The sequence below is a fragment of the Sus scrofa genome, chromosome 14 (genome assembly GCF_000003025.6).
Source record: "Sus scrofa isolate TJ Tabasco breed Duroc chromosome 14, Sscrofa11.1, whole genome shotgun sequence".
Classification (NCBI taxonomy): Eukaryota; Metazoa; Chordata; class Mammalia; order Artiodactyla; family Suidae; genus Sus; species Sus scrofa.
In genome coordinates this window covers 49,111,154-49,124,633 of record NC_010456.5, presented here as the reverse complement: position 1 = coordinate 49,124,633, position 13,480 = coordinate 49,111,154, and the positions used below count along the sequence as shown (strand labels likewise).

The following is a 13,480-nucleotide window of genomic DNA, read 5'->3' as shown; positions in this document are numbered from 1 at the left end:
GGATTGGGGATGGGGGACAGGCATGTGGCCTTTCAGCAGGCAAGGGGATCGGTAGCCAAGGATTAAGGAGGGGTATCTCCTTGTCCGTTCACTTTTGTGTCCCCCACTAGACTGTAAGCACCAGCAGGGTTAGAATGTTGTGTTTTTGTGCCTGGCACAGCACAGGTGCTCAAGAAATATTTGCCACATAAAAAAACAATTTGATTTTAATTTATAAAAGGCCATTTGTGTTACCTTGTGAGGGTTATGGGACAGGCACCTGGGTGGTTGGAGAGAAGCCAGTTTGGGGCTGGAAGGGCCCAGGCTGGGGACAGGGAGGGTATGAGGCCTGTGTGAGGAGGGCTGAGGGGCCAGGGAGATGGGCATGGGCCCCCAAGAACACCTGGTGTTGGTGACCTACAGGGAAGTATGCAGCCCTCAATGCAGAAGCCATTCATCCACTGCTGCAGCTGCTGTGCTCGTCCTTGAGCAAGGCGCGCCTGAATGCCATCAAGGCCCTGACCATGCTGGCCGAGGCCCCTGAGGGCCGCAAGCTCCTGCAGGCCCACGTGCCCACCTTCCGGGCCCTTGAGAAGGATACCAGTGCAGCCGTGAAGCAGGCAGCCCAGATTGCCATCAAAGTCATTGAGTGGAAACCCTGAGCCTCTTTTCTGGCCAACCTGCTGACCCCACACCTGAATAAATGCAGTGAATCTCTTTATCTTGGTCTGAATGGCACCTGATGTTCCTAGACCATGGCCACGCCTTCTCTCTGCTGCCAGAGGGGAAAGGCTCGGCCCAGGAGGACCGGGTCACAGGCTGATCCCAGGGTCCAGGCCAGGCAGGAGGCATCCCTGCTCTCTGCTGCAGTCAAGTCCCCTGGGAAGGCAGACAGCAGGACCAAGCCTCTAGGGAGAAGGTGGCAGTGGGGGGCAGGGGGCAGGAGTTGGGCTGGGGAAGCAATACAGCTGGACTAGGCACCACCCAACCTGGACTCTCGAGTGACCAGGCCCCTGAGGTGTGGCAGGGTGCAGCCTTGCTTCCAGTGCTGCCCCCCTCCCTCATGGGTGACAGGAAGGAAGGTCGGTCACAGGTGCCACCCCATGTGGGGAAGGTAAGTTATAAGAGGACCTCTCCCCCTGCCCCAGGGATGAGTGCTTGGAACAGGGTAGCTCCTTAAGATCTTCCCCCCAGTAGCTGCACTCCGCAGAGCCAGGTCCTCTGAGGGAGCTCCAGGCTGGTCTGAGGCCAACCACGCCCCAGTCCTCCCTCCCATGTCTGCCGGGGCCCCAGAGTGGCCCTCTGGGGAACCTTCCACCTTGCTTCTCCCACAGTGAAACTGGAGAGTCTGGGGAGGAGGAGGCATGGGACCCCTTGATCTCCCTGACCCATCCAGTCTGGTGGTCGGGCAGGGTTCTGACCTTTGCTGGAGAAGCTGCAGGAGCCGTTGCTCAGCTTTAGGGCTGGACTCACACCTTATTCTTTCCCTGTGAGCTTTCCCAAGCTCCTTGCCTCCCACGAGGTTTCCCTCATTCCATCACCAACCAGCAGCCAGACTTCCTGCGGGATAGAACCTCTGCAGAACTCAAGTCCTGAGGTGAGTGCCTTCCTGCAGTCCTTCCAGGGACTGGGGCCTTTGCCCTCCTAGAAGAAACGCGGAGACATCTGCATTCCTGTGGTTCCAGGATTAGCCCCCTCAGGCCCTCTTGTTCCTGGAGGGACTGGCTCCTGGGCCCAGGTGGGGTTTCAGGTTGAATCTCATTCTCAATAAAGGCCTCATAAGAGGAAGCCTTTCATTTTTTAGGAAAACGGGTGTTTGTGGGGCTCCACTTTCTTGTGTCCCCATCCTGTCTCACCCACAGCCCACTGGCTCTGCCCCTTGGGAGCCTCCTTGCTGTCAAGACCCCATGCTCTTTGTGATTGGCTCATGGAGTGGCCTAGGTGCCAGTGCTCCCTCCGTGGCTTGTCCCTTCCCAGGGCCCTCGCTGTGCCCTTTTGGTCTCTTTTGTAGAAAGAACCCTCTTTCTTAAACCTGATGCACGTCTCATCTGCCAGACTTGGGCACTCTCTACCAGGTTCCCTTCTTAGCTAGCCCTGTCCACCGTCTTCTCTCCCCACAATCTGAGTCTTTGCTGTGTTCTGGACCCTTCCATCAGACTTAACATCTATGCTTAAATGTCTCCAGGTAAGAATTAATACCAATCCTTTGCAAACTAATTTTAAAAAACAAGAGGGGACACTTCCCAACTCACTCCACGAGGGCTAATGTTATCCTGATACCCAAACCAGACAAAGGCCTCACGAGAAAAGAAAACTACAGACCAACATACTTTCTGATTATAGACAGAAGAACTCAACCAGACATTAGCAAACCAAATCCAGCCACATGAAAAAAGTATTATACACCATGATCAACTGGAGTTTATCCCAGGAATGCAAGGTAGGTTTAACATATGAAAATGAATCAAGGTAACATATAAATAGAATAAAGAACAGAAACCACATGATCATCTTATTAGACGCAGAAAAAGCATTTGATGAAATCCAACACCCATTCATAAAACAAAAACAAAAATAAAAACAGGAGTTCCCATTGTGGCTCAGCAGCAACAAATCCAACTAGTATCCATGAGGACCCTGGTTCGATCCCTGGCCTAGCTCAGTGGGTTAAGGATCCGGTGTTGTGCGAGCTGTGGTGTAGGTGACAGGCAAGACTCAGATCCGCCTTTGCTGTGGCTGTGGCATAGGCCAGCAGCTGCAGCTCTGATTAGACCCCTAGCCTGGGAACTTCCATATGCCATGGGTGCAGCCCTGAAAAAAAAAAAAAAAAAAAAAGACAAAACCAAACCAAAACAACAACAACAAAAAAACTCTCAGTAAGACAGGACTAGAGAGATATTTCCTTTACGTGTTAACATCTGTAAAAACTCACCGCTAACATCATACTCAACAGTGAAAGACTGGATACTTTCCCCCTAAGATCAGGATAAGACAAGGACATCTGCTCTCACTGCTTCTACTTGACATTGTATTGGAGGTTCTAGCTAGGGCAATTTAGGCAAGAAAATGAAATTAAAGACATCCAGACTGGAAAGAAAAAGGTAAGCTATCTCTACCTGCAGATCACATGATTTTATACATGAAAACTGTCAGCTGAGGGCCTAAATGAGGGATGAGGGGCTGGTCCTTGATTGTACCTTCAGAGCATGATTTCTGCAATGCTGAGTGGGCCTCCCCCAAATCACTTTCCAGCATCTGCAACTTTTTCTAAAGACCCAAATCATTTATTTTGGCCTGAGAAGGAGGAGGAAGTAGGGGTGGCTGAAGGAGTCCCTACAGAAACACAGATCAAGTGGAGTGGCCTACACTTGCCAGCTGAAGATAATCCAGCCCCTGGGCCCAACTCAGTGATGCAGGCAGACTGGAAGGAACTGGGAAGAGCTTGGTGAGTTTCCTCTCCACCCGCCCTCCAGGGTGTAGCCAGACAGTGCTGAGCTGTAGGAATGCCTGGTCCTTGGGCAGAAACTGCCTCAGCCCCACCACCAGTCCAGGCAGAAGTCAACATTTCCACCCAAAGCAGTCCTGGTGCCAGCTGGCCTTGTGTGGTCATCAGCAGGGAGCACAGCCCCTGTGGGTGGGACCACTGGTGTGGGGTGGGGCATCTTTGCCAGCAGCTGTTCCTTTACAAAGGAGGAGAGAACACAGCAAATGGAGGTGGGTATAGGAAGGAAAGGGTAAACAAAACCCCTGAATATATCTAGAAGTCAGTGGAAGTCAGGGTTTGCACAGTGGAGCCATCTGGAGAGAATGACTCATCTCACAGAGACAGATGTGCTCAGCTGCTGTCTCTGCTCTCACTAGTGGGCTTTGCTGCCCTGACAGCCTGCACGCCCTGCTACTGGTGGCACGTGCTGCGTGATGCTGAGGGTCCTTGGTCCCACAACTGTGGCCCTCCCAGTAGGAGTAGCATCTTCCCCTTGATGATGAGGGCATCTGAAAGAGGCAGTGGCCTGCCTGCTCCCAGACGCCTCTGTCAGCTGCCTAGCCGAAGTAGATGTGGCAGAAGACTGTGAGCGACACCAAGAGAAACCCGCAGATGTTGGCCACTTTTCTCCAGCAGGGCTTCTCTGGCATGTCTTGGGGCTCTGTCCCTTCCACTGTGTCCCTCTGCTCTGTCCCTTCCAACGTGTCACCGTGCTGTGTCCCTTCCATGTCACCACACTCCATCTTCTGCACCATCACATCTCCTGGGGCCAGTTTGGAGCTCTGCAGTGGCTCCAGGCCACAGAACACATCCCAGGCCCTCCAGAGGCAGCTCTTGGCCTTCTGGAATACATCTGGAACAGAGGGAATGGGTACAGGTCAGGAGGCGCAGGCCAGTGCACAGAAGCTCTTCCTAGGGGTTCCATTCTTAGAGGTGAGTCCAGCAGGAAGACCAAGAGACTGGCTCCTCTCATGAAGAACCACCCTCAGCCCTGCTGCAGAACACTGTCCACCATCCTCAGAGGCAGGGAGAGTGATGCTTGGGGTTTCTGGGGCCATGCTTGCCTTGTACTGGCAGAGCCTTCAGCTGGCCCAGGTCCCCACTGTCCTGTCTCAGGGACACGCTGAGCACAGCTCTATAGGTATAGGGCAGGTGGCTGCTCCTACGAGGATAGAAGAAGCCCCAACTGCTCAGCTCTCCTCAGCAACCTCAAGGAGTGTCTTCCCCAGGCAGGTTCCAGTCTCACTGCCTGGCCCAAAATAAGGCCCTCTAGGCCCTTGAAAGGGGATAAACTGGTGTTTTCCCCAGGAAAGAGGGTAAGTCTAGGAGTTACAGGCAAGTTTCCATTCATTTCTCTGGGCCAAATTAGTGAAACACCTTGCTCTGGGGCTTAAAAGTCTCTCTGGTGTCTGGCAGTGCAGCCCAGGCTGGCTGCTACTGGGTCAGCACCACGGTCAGCTCCACACACATGTGGCCCAGCCAGCCTGGGACCGGTTTCCTCCTTGATGACAAGACAGGCTCATCTCCTCTGAATGGTGTGTGCTGTGCCCTGTTCTGTGTCTATTCCTGTTGGGCAGCCACCATGCCAGCTGTGTTCTGAGGCTGAGGCAGCCAGTGACAGAGAGGCCTCTCTTCCAGGGGAAGGTGCTGCAGCCAGAAGACCCCAGAGACACAGACACTTGCTCTCTGTGCTGAGAGGTCCTGAGCAGCACACCCTGGCCTGTGTGACCACAGGGCTATGGGAAAGGGAGTGGGACAGGCCAGTGGCCAAGAGCTATGCTTTGGAGTCAGACTGCCTGTGTTGAAGTCCCAGCTCCACCACTGCCTGGTTACCTATGGAGCCTGGGGCAGATCACTAAACTGTTTGGTGCCTCAGTCTCCCCATCTCTAAAATGGGGATAATAATTGTACCTATTGCACACAGCTATAATTTCCACAGTGTTTGACACATTCCAAATGCACAGTAAATGCTAGCCACTGTCATTATGGTCATCCACCCCAACGGCGGTCGAGGGAGGAGCTAGAAGCTGCCCCAGGAACAAGCACCTGACACACTGTGGGCCCCAGTGGGCAGTTCCTCCCATGCCAGGAGCCCTGAATGCTCCATGGGCTGGGGTGGCCTGGTTTGGCAGGAGAGGCCCTGCCCCTGCCCTGCAGGTGTCAGGAGAGGGTTCCAGGCCCCTCTGGGACCTGCATGTCCATGGCAGGAGTGGAGAAGGACCCCAGACTGCTGCCTCCTCCCCAGGCAGGCCTCCCCACCCCCCCAAACTCACAGCCTCCTCAGCTCCCTCTGCCCCAGGCTCAGCACTAATCTTGTTAGGCCTTTATCCCTGTTTGCGTCAGAGCCTCAACAGGCGCAGGTCACCCTCCCCATGGCCCCCACGCTCCTTCTCTAACCCTGTCTGCTGAAAGTTTTTCTATAGGCCTTCTGGAGCCCCCAGACCTGAGCCTCTCCCAGAACATTCTCTGTTCTTGCTCAGACTGAAATCCCACTGTCCTTGGCGGGTTCCCTGGAGCCCTCTTAGGGGGCTGCTGCCCAGTAGCCCTCTGGGTTTGAACCCATGTGTGAGGCTGTATGACCCACTGCTCCCTCCTCCATCCCCGCCACCAGGTCACTCCTGCTGAGGCACAATATGATCTCTGTGTGGCTCAGTGGACCCCTCCCACCCCACCTGAAAAGCTTCTAGATCATATCTGACACTTCCCTCCCTGTCCCCACCTGGATCTCTCCAGCCCAGACCGCCACACAGATGTCCTCTGAGAGGCATCTCAACCTTGACAAACACCCCCAAGGCATCTTTGGAAAAATGGAAGATGGGGCTGTTGCCTGGAAGCACTCTGGAAGTGGAGACAGCTGGGCGGGTGCAGGGTGGGTGAGAGGTGGCAGCGTGGATGCCACCGGGATTTGGATGTTCCCTCTCACCTGGCTGTGCCTGGGGTTCTGGATTCCTTCCTTGTATTTCTTCATCCAGATCTACCCTCTCCTCTTGGCTGTTTCGTAAACTCCAACAGAGGCGGTGCAGCTGGGGAGAGAGCAGGGGCTTGTGACTATGAGGGCCCTGCCACACAGGCCTTACGGTGCCATGGCCAGCAGCTGGGTCTCAAGGGACTGAAAAGAGATGTGGTTGTTAGGCTCTTAACGAGAGACTGAGGGAATGGAGGGAATGCGTGGTGAGTATGGATTTCGGCTCTACCTCTGATCCCATGTGATTGTGTGGCCTCTCAAAGTGTGACCTTGGTGTCCTGGGTAGGTTTGGGAGGGGTAGGGGGCAATGCCCTCAGGCTCCTTTTGGTGCTGAGGGTTTGGGAACCTGTGCCCTTCAGGGTGAGCAAAGCTGCCCATCACCCCTGGTCTGCTGCTTCTGGTGGGTAAGCCCATATGGCAGACCCAGGACCTGCTTTCCTTCCAGAATCCCCTCCTGGCCATCCAAGGTATGCATTCATGCAGCCCAGGAAAAGCTTTACCTAGTTCACTGGGTACATGGATTACCTGGCCCCTGGCCAAGTTCAGCCGCCCAGGCTTAACAGGGCATCTGCAAGTGCAGAAAGGGAGCCTCCCTTCCCTTCTGCTTTTTTTTTTTTTTTTTTTTTTGTCTTTTGTGTTTTTAGGGCCACACCCCATGGCATACTGAGGTTCCCAGGCCAGGGATCAAATTGGAGCTCTAGCTGCTGGCCTACACCACAGCCACAGCAACGTGGCATCTGAGCTGTATCTGAGACCTACATCACAGCTCGTGACAGTGCCAGATCCTTAACCTGCTGAGCAAGACCAGGGATCAAACCCACGTCCTCATGGATACTAGTCAGCTTTGTTAACCACTGAGCCACAACGGGAACTCCTGCTCTGTTATTTTTTATCTCTTCCCAAGAACTATATGGAAACTTTGTGAAATAACAAAATCCAGCCAATTGTTGCTTTTTTTTTTTTTTTTAAAGGGTTGGGGTCAGCAGAAGCACAACTAAGTAAACATTCCCACCAAGTCACTCCTGGAATAGGTTTTCCTCTATTATACTGGCCTCAGTATATCTGAATCTCTGTAACCCCTGCCCAAGTCCCCCAAACATGAAAGGGATGTGACTGAGGGGGGCTGGGTCCCTCCCAGCCCTGCCTCTCTAAGATATAACAAATGAATACTCAATCGTGTTAATGATAGAGTGGGTTTAGCCTTGAGTTGCTTCCCGATGACACTGGAAGTCCACACTTGCCTTTCCAATTCCACTGTGGGCCCCATGGACCAGACTGGGCAGGAGGAACCTGGGTTGTGTGTTTTCCCCCTTTGCCTCCCTCCCCTCCTCCACAGAGCACCAACATGTGCTGGACAGGAAAAACACTCGAGCACGTGGCTGCCTGGAAGTTGAGAGTAAGAGAGCAGCAGAAGTCATACAAGCTGACTGATTAAGACCCTGAGTGAGAGAAGGGTGGGCCTGCCAAGCCTGGGGGCTCCAAGATGGGAGCAGGGTCAGGGATGCACAGTGGGCGAGCTGTCCCAGACCTTCCCGACCATCCTCCCCACTTGCTCCACCCCTCTTTGTGTGCAGGAGAGGAATGAATCAAGTGGGAACTACTGAGCAGAAAGGTGTCTTCCATGTTCTCGGCTTTCACCCAGATCCCAGGGCACACAGATCTCACAGACCTGCCCCCCTTCTGAGCTCCTTCCTCCCTCCTGCAGACGCCCAGGACCCTCCCTGCTGCTTTCTGGCTCAGCCAAACCCCTGTCCTGCTAAGCCTACTGGCCACACCCAAGCAGGTGATGTGGTGGAGCCCAGCCCTGCCACTGGCTAGTTCTGGCATCACAGACAAGTGCCTTGACTTCTCTGAGCCCAAGCTTTAAAATTCCAACTTGGGTAATAGACATCTGTTTCTTGGGAGGGGACAAGTAGCCGGGCAAGGGCAAGCAGAATGAGACCGCCTGGCTGCCAGCCACAGCACTGCCAGCATTATTATCCCTGCTCCTGCTGGCTTAATTCCCTCTGGGTGGATAGCAGGTGGGACTGTCCTGATTACCTTAACTCTTACTGAGGTTAGCAAACTGAACACTTCAAGAAAAATTTGCATTTTAAAAGCCAAACTTCTCATTCTCAGTAAATACTTAATTGGAGGATTACTAGAAAGCCTTTTTTTTTTTTTTTTTTTTTTGTCCTCTTTTTACCATTTCTTGGGCTGCTCCCACAGCATATGGAGGTTCCTAGGCTAGGGGTCGAATTGGAGCTGTAGCTGCTGGCCTTCGCCAGAGCAACAGCAACTTGGGATCCGAGCCACGTCTGCAACCTACACCACAGCTCAAGGCAACACCGGATCCTTAACCCACTGAGCAAGGCCAGGGACCGAACCCGCAACCTCCCGGTTCCTGGTCAGATTTGTTAACCACTGCGCCACAACAGGAACTCCTGGAAAGCTTTTTATTTTAATTTTTGGGCTGCATTCGTGGCATGTGGAAGTTTCGGGCCAGGGATTGAACCTGTGCCACAGCTGCAACCAGAGCCACAGCAGTGACAATGCTGGACCCTTAACCTGCTGGGCCACACAGGAACTCCTGGAAAGCTTGTTAGTTTAGTTTAGTTTTTAAGGCAAGGAGGCCCCTTCTGTGTTATTTGCCTATTTCTGACCCATTTGTCACCCCAGCCCCTGGCCCTACTGCTTTCAAAGAGAATGCAGGAATTCAGTCACTTTCCCCCAAAGTTGTCAGAGCTAACTCACTCTCACAGGGATGCTGGGACTGCAGGCTGACTCAGTGTACCCACACGGCAGCACTTACATGTTTATCCGGAATCGGGTCTGTGAACAAGGAGATCCCCAGAATGAAGAAAAGACTGATGGTGAAGAGGATTACAGCAAAATAGAGGTAATGCACACCGCAGATGATCACAGGGCAGCTGCTGTTCGCTGAGCAGCTCCAGGACCCATAGGCAAACTCAGACACCATTCGACAGAAGCCAATCAGAAGTCCACCAGTCAGCCCCCAGAAGGCACCCTGTCAAAGGAGGAGCCGGAGAGTCATCCAGGAGGAAGACAGGGGGGTGAGCAACACCTCAGCCTCGCCTCTTGACCAGTCCAGTTCTGAAGTGATACTTGCCATGATACAGCTTCACATGCCTTGCAGAAGCAGAGTGGAGCACTGAGGGAGATGACACCCTCTTGGGCTGAAGAAGACCTGAGAGGTGTGCACACTCTCTTGGGTCAATCAGAGAACTCAGGGAATATTGGAAATACTTTTAAGTTAGATGATGAACAGGCCTATCAAACGTAATTGTCCAAAAAGACCTCAGTCTTGCCTATTGCTGCACGTGGCATCTCCACCTCTGATTGGTCTATTTCTCATTGCTCAGGCCGAAACCCCAGGTGGCAATCCTGACTCCTTTCTTCCCAACCTGCTCTACCACTGGTCCACGAGAGCAAACCATACCAATCATCTCCACGGTGACCATCCCAATCTTGAACTGGCATCTTCTCTCATAGGTGGATGCCTACCTGGTGTCCTGCTCCCCAGAAGCCAGAGCAGTCTCTTCAAAGCATGGATTAGGGGGTACCCTGCCTCCCCTGAAGCCCTCTGTGGCTCCTCATGGCCACCCTCAGAAGCAGGTCTCACCTGCTCCAGTTGACCTCATCTGGCTCCACCCTCTCCCCAGTCAATCCACTCCAGCCACGACATGCACCTTCCTCCTGTGTGTGGGGCCTGCCCACCATGCTCCTGGCCAGGCCTTCTCACTTGCCCTCTTTCTGCTTTGGTCTCTCCCTAGATCTTGGTATTTCTGGCTCATGCTCCAGGATTCAGATTCAAGGTCACCTTTTTAGGAGAAATCTTCCACCACCTTCCTAATGTCCTTGTGTGTCCCTGCCCCCAGCACCTGCCTCGCCAACCTCCATGATCCCCTTTTTCTCTTACCGCTCACTGGGCATCAACTGTCTCCTCCAACTAGACAGTCTACTCTTTAAGAGTAAGGACATCATTATCATCTTGGTGCTGGTGCCATACCTGAAGCCAGACTTGGGTGCAGCTGGATGTTGGAGGAGGTAGAGGATACAGTATTTGGGAAGCATCTTGGAGAAAGAGCTGAAACCAAAGGCCAGGTGAGCAATCCACAGGACCCACGGTTGCAGGAGACATGCAGAAAAGGAGGGTCTAGAAACAAATGGGTGGCAGTAGCCAGATGAGGGTGGTGGAGGGGGCCTGGAGAGGTTCTCAAGGTCAAAGAAGGTACCCACAATATGCTGTAACCTTGGACCAGAGGTAGTGGGAGAGCTACTGACAAGATTCCCAGTACTTCTCAGTGATAGGCCCCAATACCTCGTGGTTGGTGCCACAGGTTAGAGGCAGGTTCTCCTGATGGGCTACCCCTATTCTCATGCCTGTCCCAAGAGAGCAGAGAGAAGCAGCTCTGGCATCCCCAGAGGCCAGTCGCCCTGCCCCCACATCCTTGGTGCTAAATTCAGTCCTGGTGAGCTGGGCAGAGCAAGAAGCACTAGCAGGTTGGTCTGGAGGACTGAACACCTGACACGAGTCTGGAGGAAGCATCGGCCAGATGGAGGAGGACAAAGACATTCATGGCAAAGCAAACAGTCCATGGGAATGAAGAGAGGCCAAAGAAGGAAGAAGACAGGCAATCAGTACTGCAAGTAGTTAGGAGAGGCTAGGGCCCAGCGGCTGCACGGAAAGAGCCCAAGCCAAGATGCAGGCAGACCACAGAGCCCTTCAGGAATTCCTGCAAAGCCCAGCTGCACAGTGCTGATAGGGGAAACAAGTTGTAACTCAATAAATAAAAATTCTCTTGCAAACTGTGCTTTCAAAGTCTTACTGATGAAATGATCCAATCATTCACTGGGATCTATATTTAGTTGTTTTAAGTGTGCTGGAAGAGATGGTCTTCATGCAGGGAGGGTGGTAGGAGCCTATGACTGAATATCACCCTCCAGTCTGAAATCTCTGAGCAGGATACCTCTATGCCCAGAGGCAGCAGCAGACTACTTTCCTATATTTGGGGAAGAGAGCAGGAGGATCCCATACACTTTGCACCATCTATGGTATGGCTGCAGGTAGATTACATTGCGAAGGGAGGAAAACAAATCAGAGCTTGCCTTTCCCCTGCATGCTCAAGGGAGCTCAGACCAAAGCTGCCCAGTAGGAATCATCTCTTAGGAAGCAAATGATGCAATGGTGTGAACTCTTGAAGCACAGGAGACCCCCTAGAGGCAACACTTGCAAAGATGGCTTGGTGTGAAGGTGAGCCCTCGCAGTGGGCCATGCCATAGCCACACCAACTCCCACCTACCTGCTCAGTGACTCTCTTGCAAAATATGGCAAGCAGGAATATGGCAGCAACAGGCGGTGTCAGGTAACTGATGATAGCTTGCATGTATTCAAACATTTGTTCCCTGTGTGCCATGTGTATAGCAGGGGCCCAGGCGATGGAGATAGCGAGTAATATTATAACAAAAAACCTGTAAGTTAAACCAAAAGTCAATGGCAATTTGATGAGTTCTTTTTTTTAAATCTGCTGATAAAATACTTACAAACCATAAACTATTAGCTAGTTTTAAAATCCCTTTAACTTCTGGACAAATAAATCTGAGGTTCCATTTGCCTGTTCCTGGATCATGGGTAGATTTTCCCCACATTTGGAGGGTGTGTTTGGGGCAGTCATGCTTAAAATATGGAAAATACATGGGAAACATTATTTTCTTGAGGGGTAACACATTTCTAAAAATTTTGGATGGATTAGTAAGGCACTTGATTTTAAAGGTTTGTATAAACTCCCCTTAAACCTTGGCTGTGCAAGTGGGAAAGAACTGCCAAACAGTCTACCAACTAGCAACTGTTGGAAGACAGAAAAAGCTGAGCAAAGATTTCATTACCTGCCTGTAGCAGGGGAGACAGAATTTGGAGTGTGAATCTCATCACATTAGAGGAGCTAAGTAACAACCTCAGATTTTTTACCAAAACCTCTGAATGGCCATGTCTTAGAAGCAGAGACTATATCCCAGGGCTAAGAATTTGCTATAAGACTAGAACAAAACTGAAACAGAGCCACCCTAGCAAAGTACAAAAACCAGGCCTCCACAAGTTTAAGGGGATAAATTAGTAATTTACCTGTATGTTTGAACAAAAACCAATATTCTTCAGAGGAATATGATCTAGAATTTTTTTAATGTATTATCTACAATGTTCAGTATATAATAAAATTTTCTACGCATGTGTAAAAGTAAGAAAATGTAACCCATAATTTAAAAAAAGCAATCAACAGAAACTGAACCCAAGATAGCGCAGATATTAAAATCATCAGACAGGAGTTCCTGTCGTGGCGCAGTGGTTAACGAATCTGACTAGGAACCATGAGGTGGCGGGTTCGATCCCTGCCCTTGCTCAGTGGGTTAAGGATCTGGCATTGCCATGAGCTGTGGTGTAGGTTGCAGACACGGCTCGGATCCTGTGTTGCTATGCCTCTGGCATAGGCTGGTGGCACAGCTCCAATTCGACCCCTAGCCTGGGAACCTCCATATGCCGTGGGAGCGGCCCAAGAAATACCAAAAAAAAAAAAAAAAAAAAAAAAAAAGACAAAAAAAAAATCATCAGACAAGCACTTCAAAGCACTTACTATAGTTATCTTAAAGGACTTAAAGGAAATGACAGTTATGAGTGAACAGATGGGAAATAATGATAAAAAACTGGATACTATAAAAAATTTTTAAAAGAAACCAAATGAGAGTTCCCATTGTGGCTCAGCAGGTTAAGAATGCAGCTAGAGGGAGTTCCCGTTGTGGCGCAGTGGTTAACGAATCCGACTAGGAACCATGAGGTTGCGGGTTCGGTCCCTGCCCTTGCTCAGTGGGTTAACGATCCGGCGTTGCCGTGAGCTGTGGTGTAGGTTGCAGACGCGGCTCGGATCCAGCGTTGCTGTGGCTCTGGCGTAGGCCGGTGGCTGCAGCTCCGATTCGACCCCTAGCCTGGGAACCTCCATATGCCGAGGGAGCGGCCCAAGAAATAGCAAAAAAAAAAAAAAAGAATGCAGCTAGAGTCCATG

The 13,480-nt window shown here is 51.7% G+C and overlaps 2 protein-coding genes across 5 annotated transcripts in view; one reads left to right on the top strand and one right to left on the bottom strand.

Annotated features, from left to right (window-relative positions):
- RSPH14 (radial spoke head 14 homolog) overlaps positions 1–700 on the top strand; it is a 62,224-nt gene extending 61,524 nt beyond the window's left edge. For both annotated transcript variants that reach the window (XM_021072295.1, XM_021072296.1), the window contains exon 7: positions 403–700. In XM_021072295.1, the coding sequence (XP_020927954.1) occupies positions 403–641 (239 nt within the window). In that variant the 3' untranslated portion in view covers positions 642–700. The remainder of the gene's footprint in view (positions 1–402) is intronic.
- Positions 3,242–13,480, bottom strand: part of LOC102159834 (sodium/glucose cotransporter 1-like) — a 71,239-nt gene continuing 61,000 nt past the window's right edge. For 2 of the 3 annotated variants that reach the window (XM_021072290.1, XM_021072291.1), the window contains 4 exons: positions 11,732–11,900; positions 9,220–9,435; positions 6,387–6,486; positions 3,242–4,316 (listed from right to left, as the gene is read on the bottom strand). In XM_021072290.1, the coding sequence (XP_020927949.1) occupies positions 4,021–4,316; positions 6,387–6,486; positions 9,220–9,435; positions 11,732–11,900 (781 nt within the window). In that variant the 3' untranslated portion in view covers positions 3,242–4,020. Of the gene's footprint in view, positions 4,317–6,386; positions 6,487–9,219; positions 9,436–10,437; positions 10,585–11,731; positions 11,901–13,480 lie in introns of all 3 variants that reach the window. The other variant, XM_021072292.1, reaches the window with a different exon arrangement.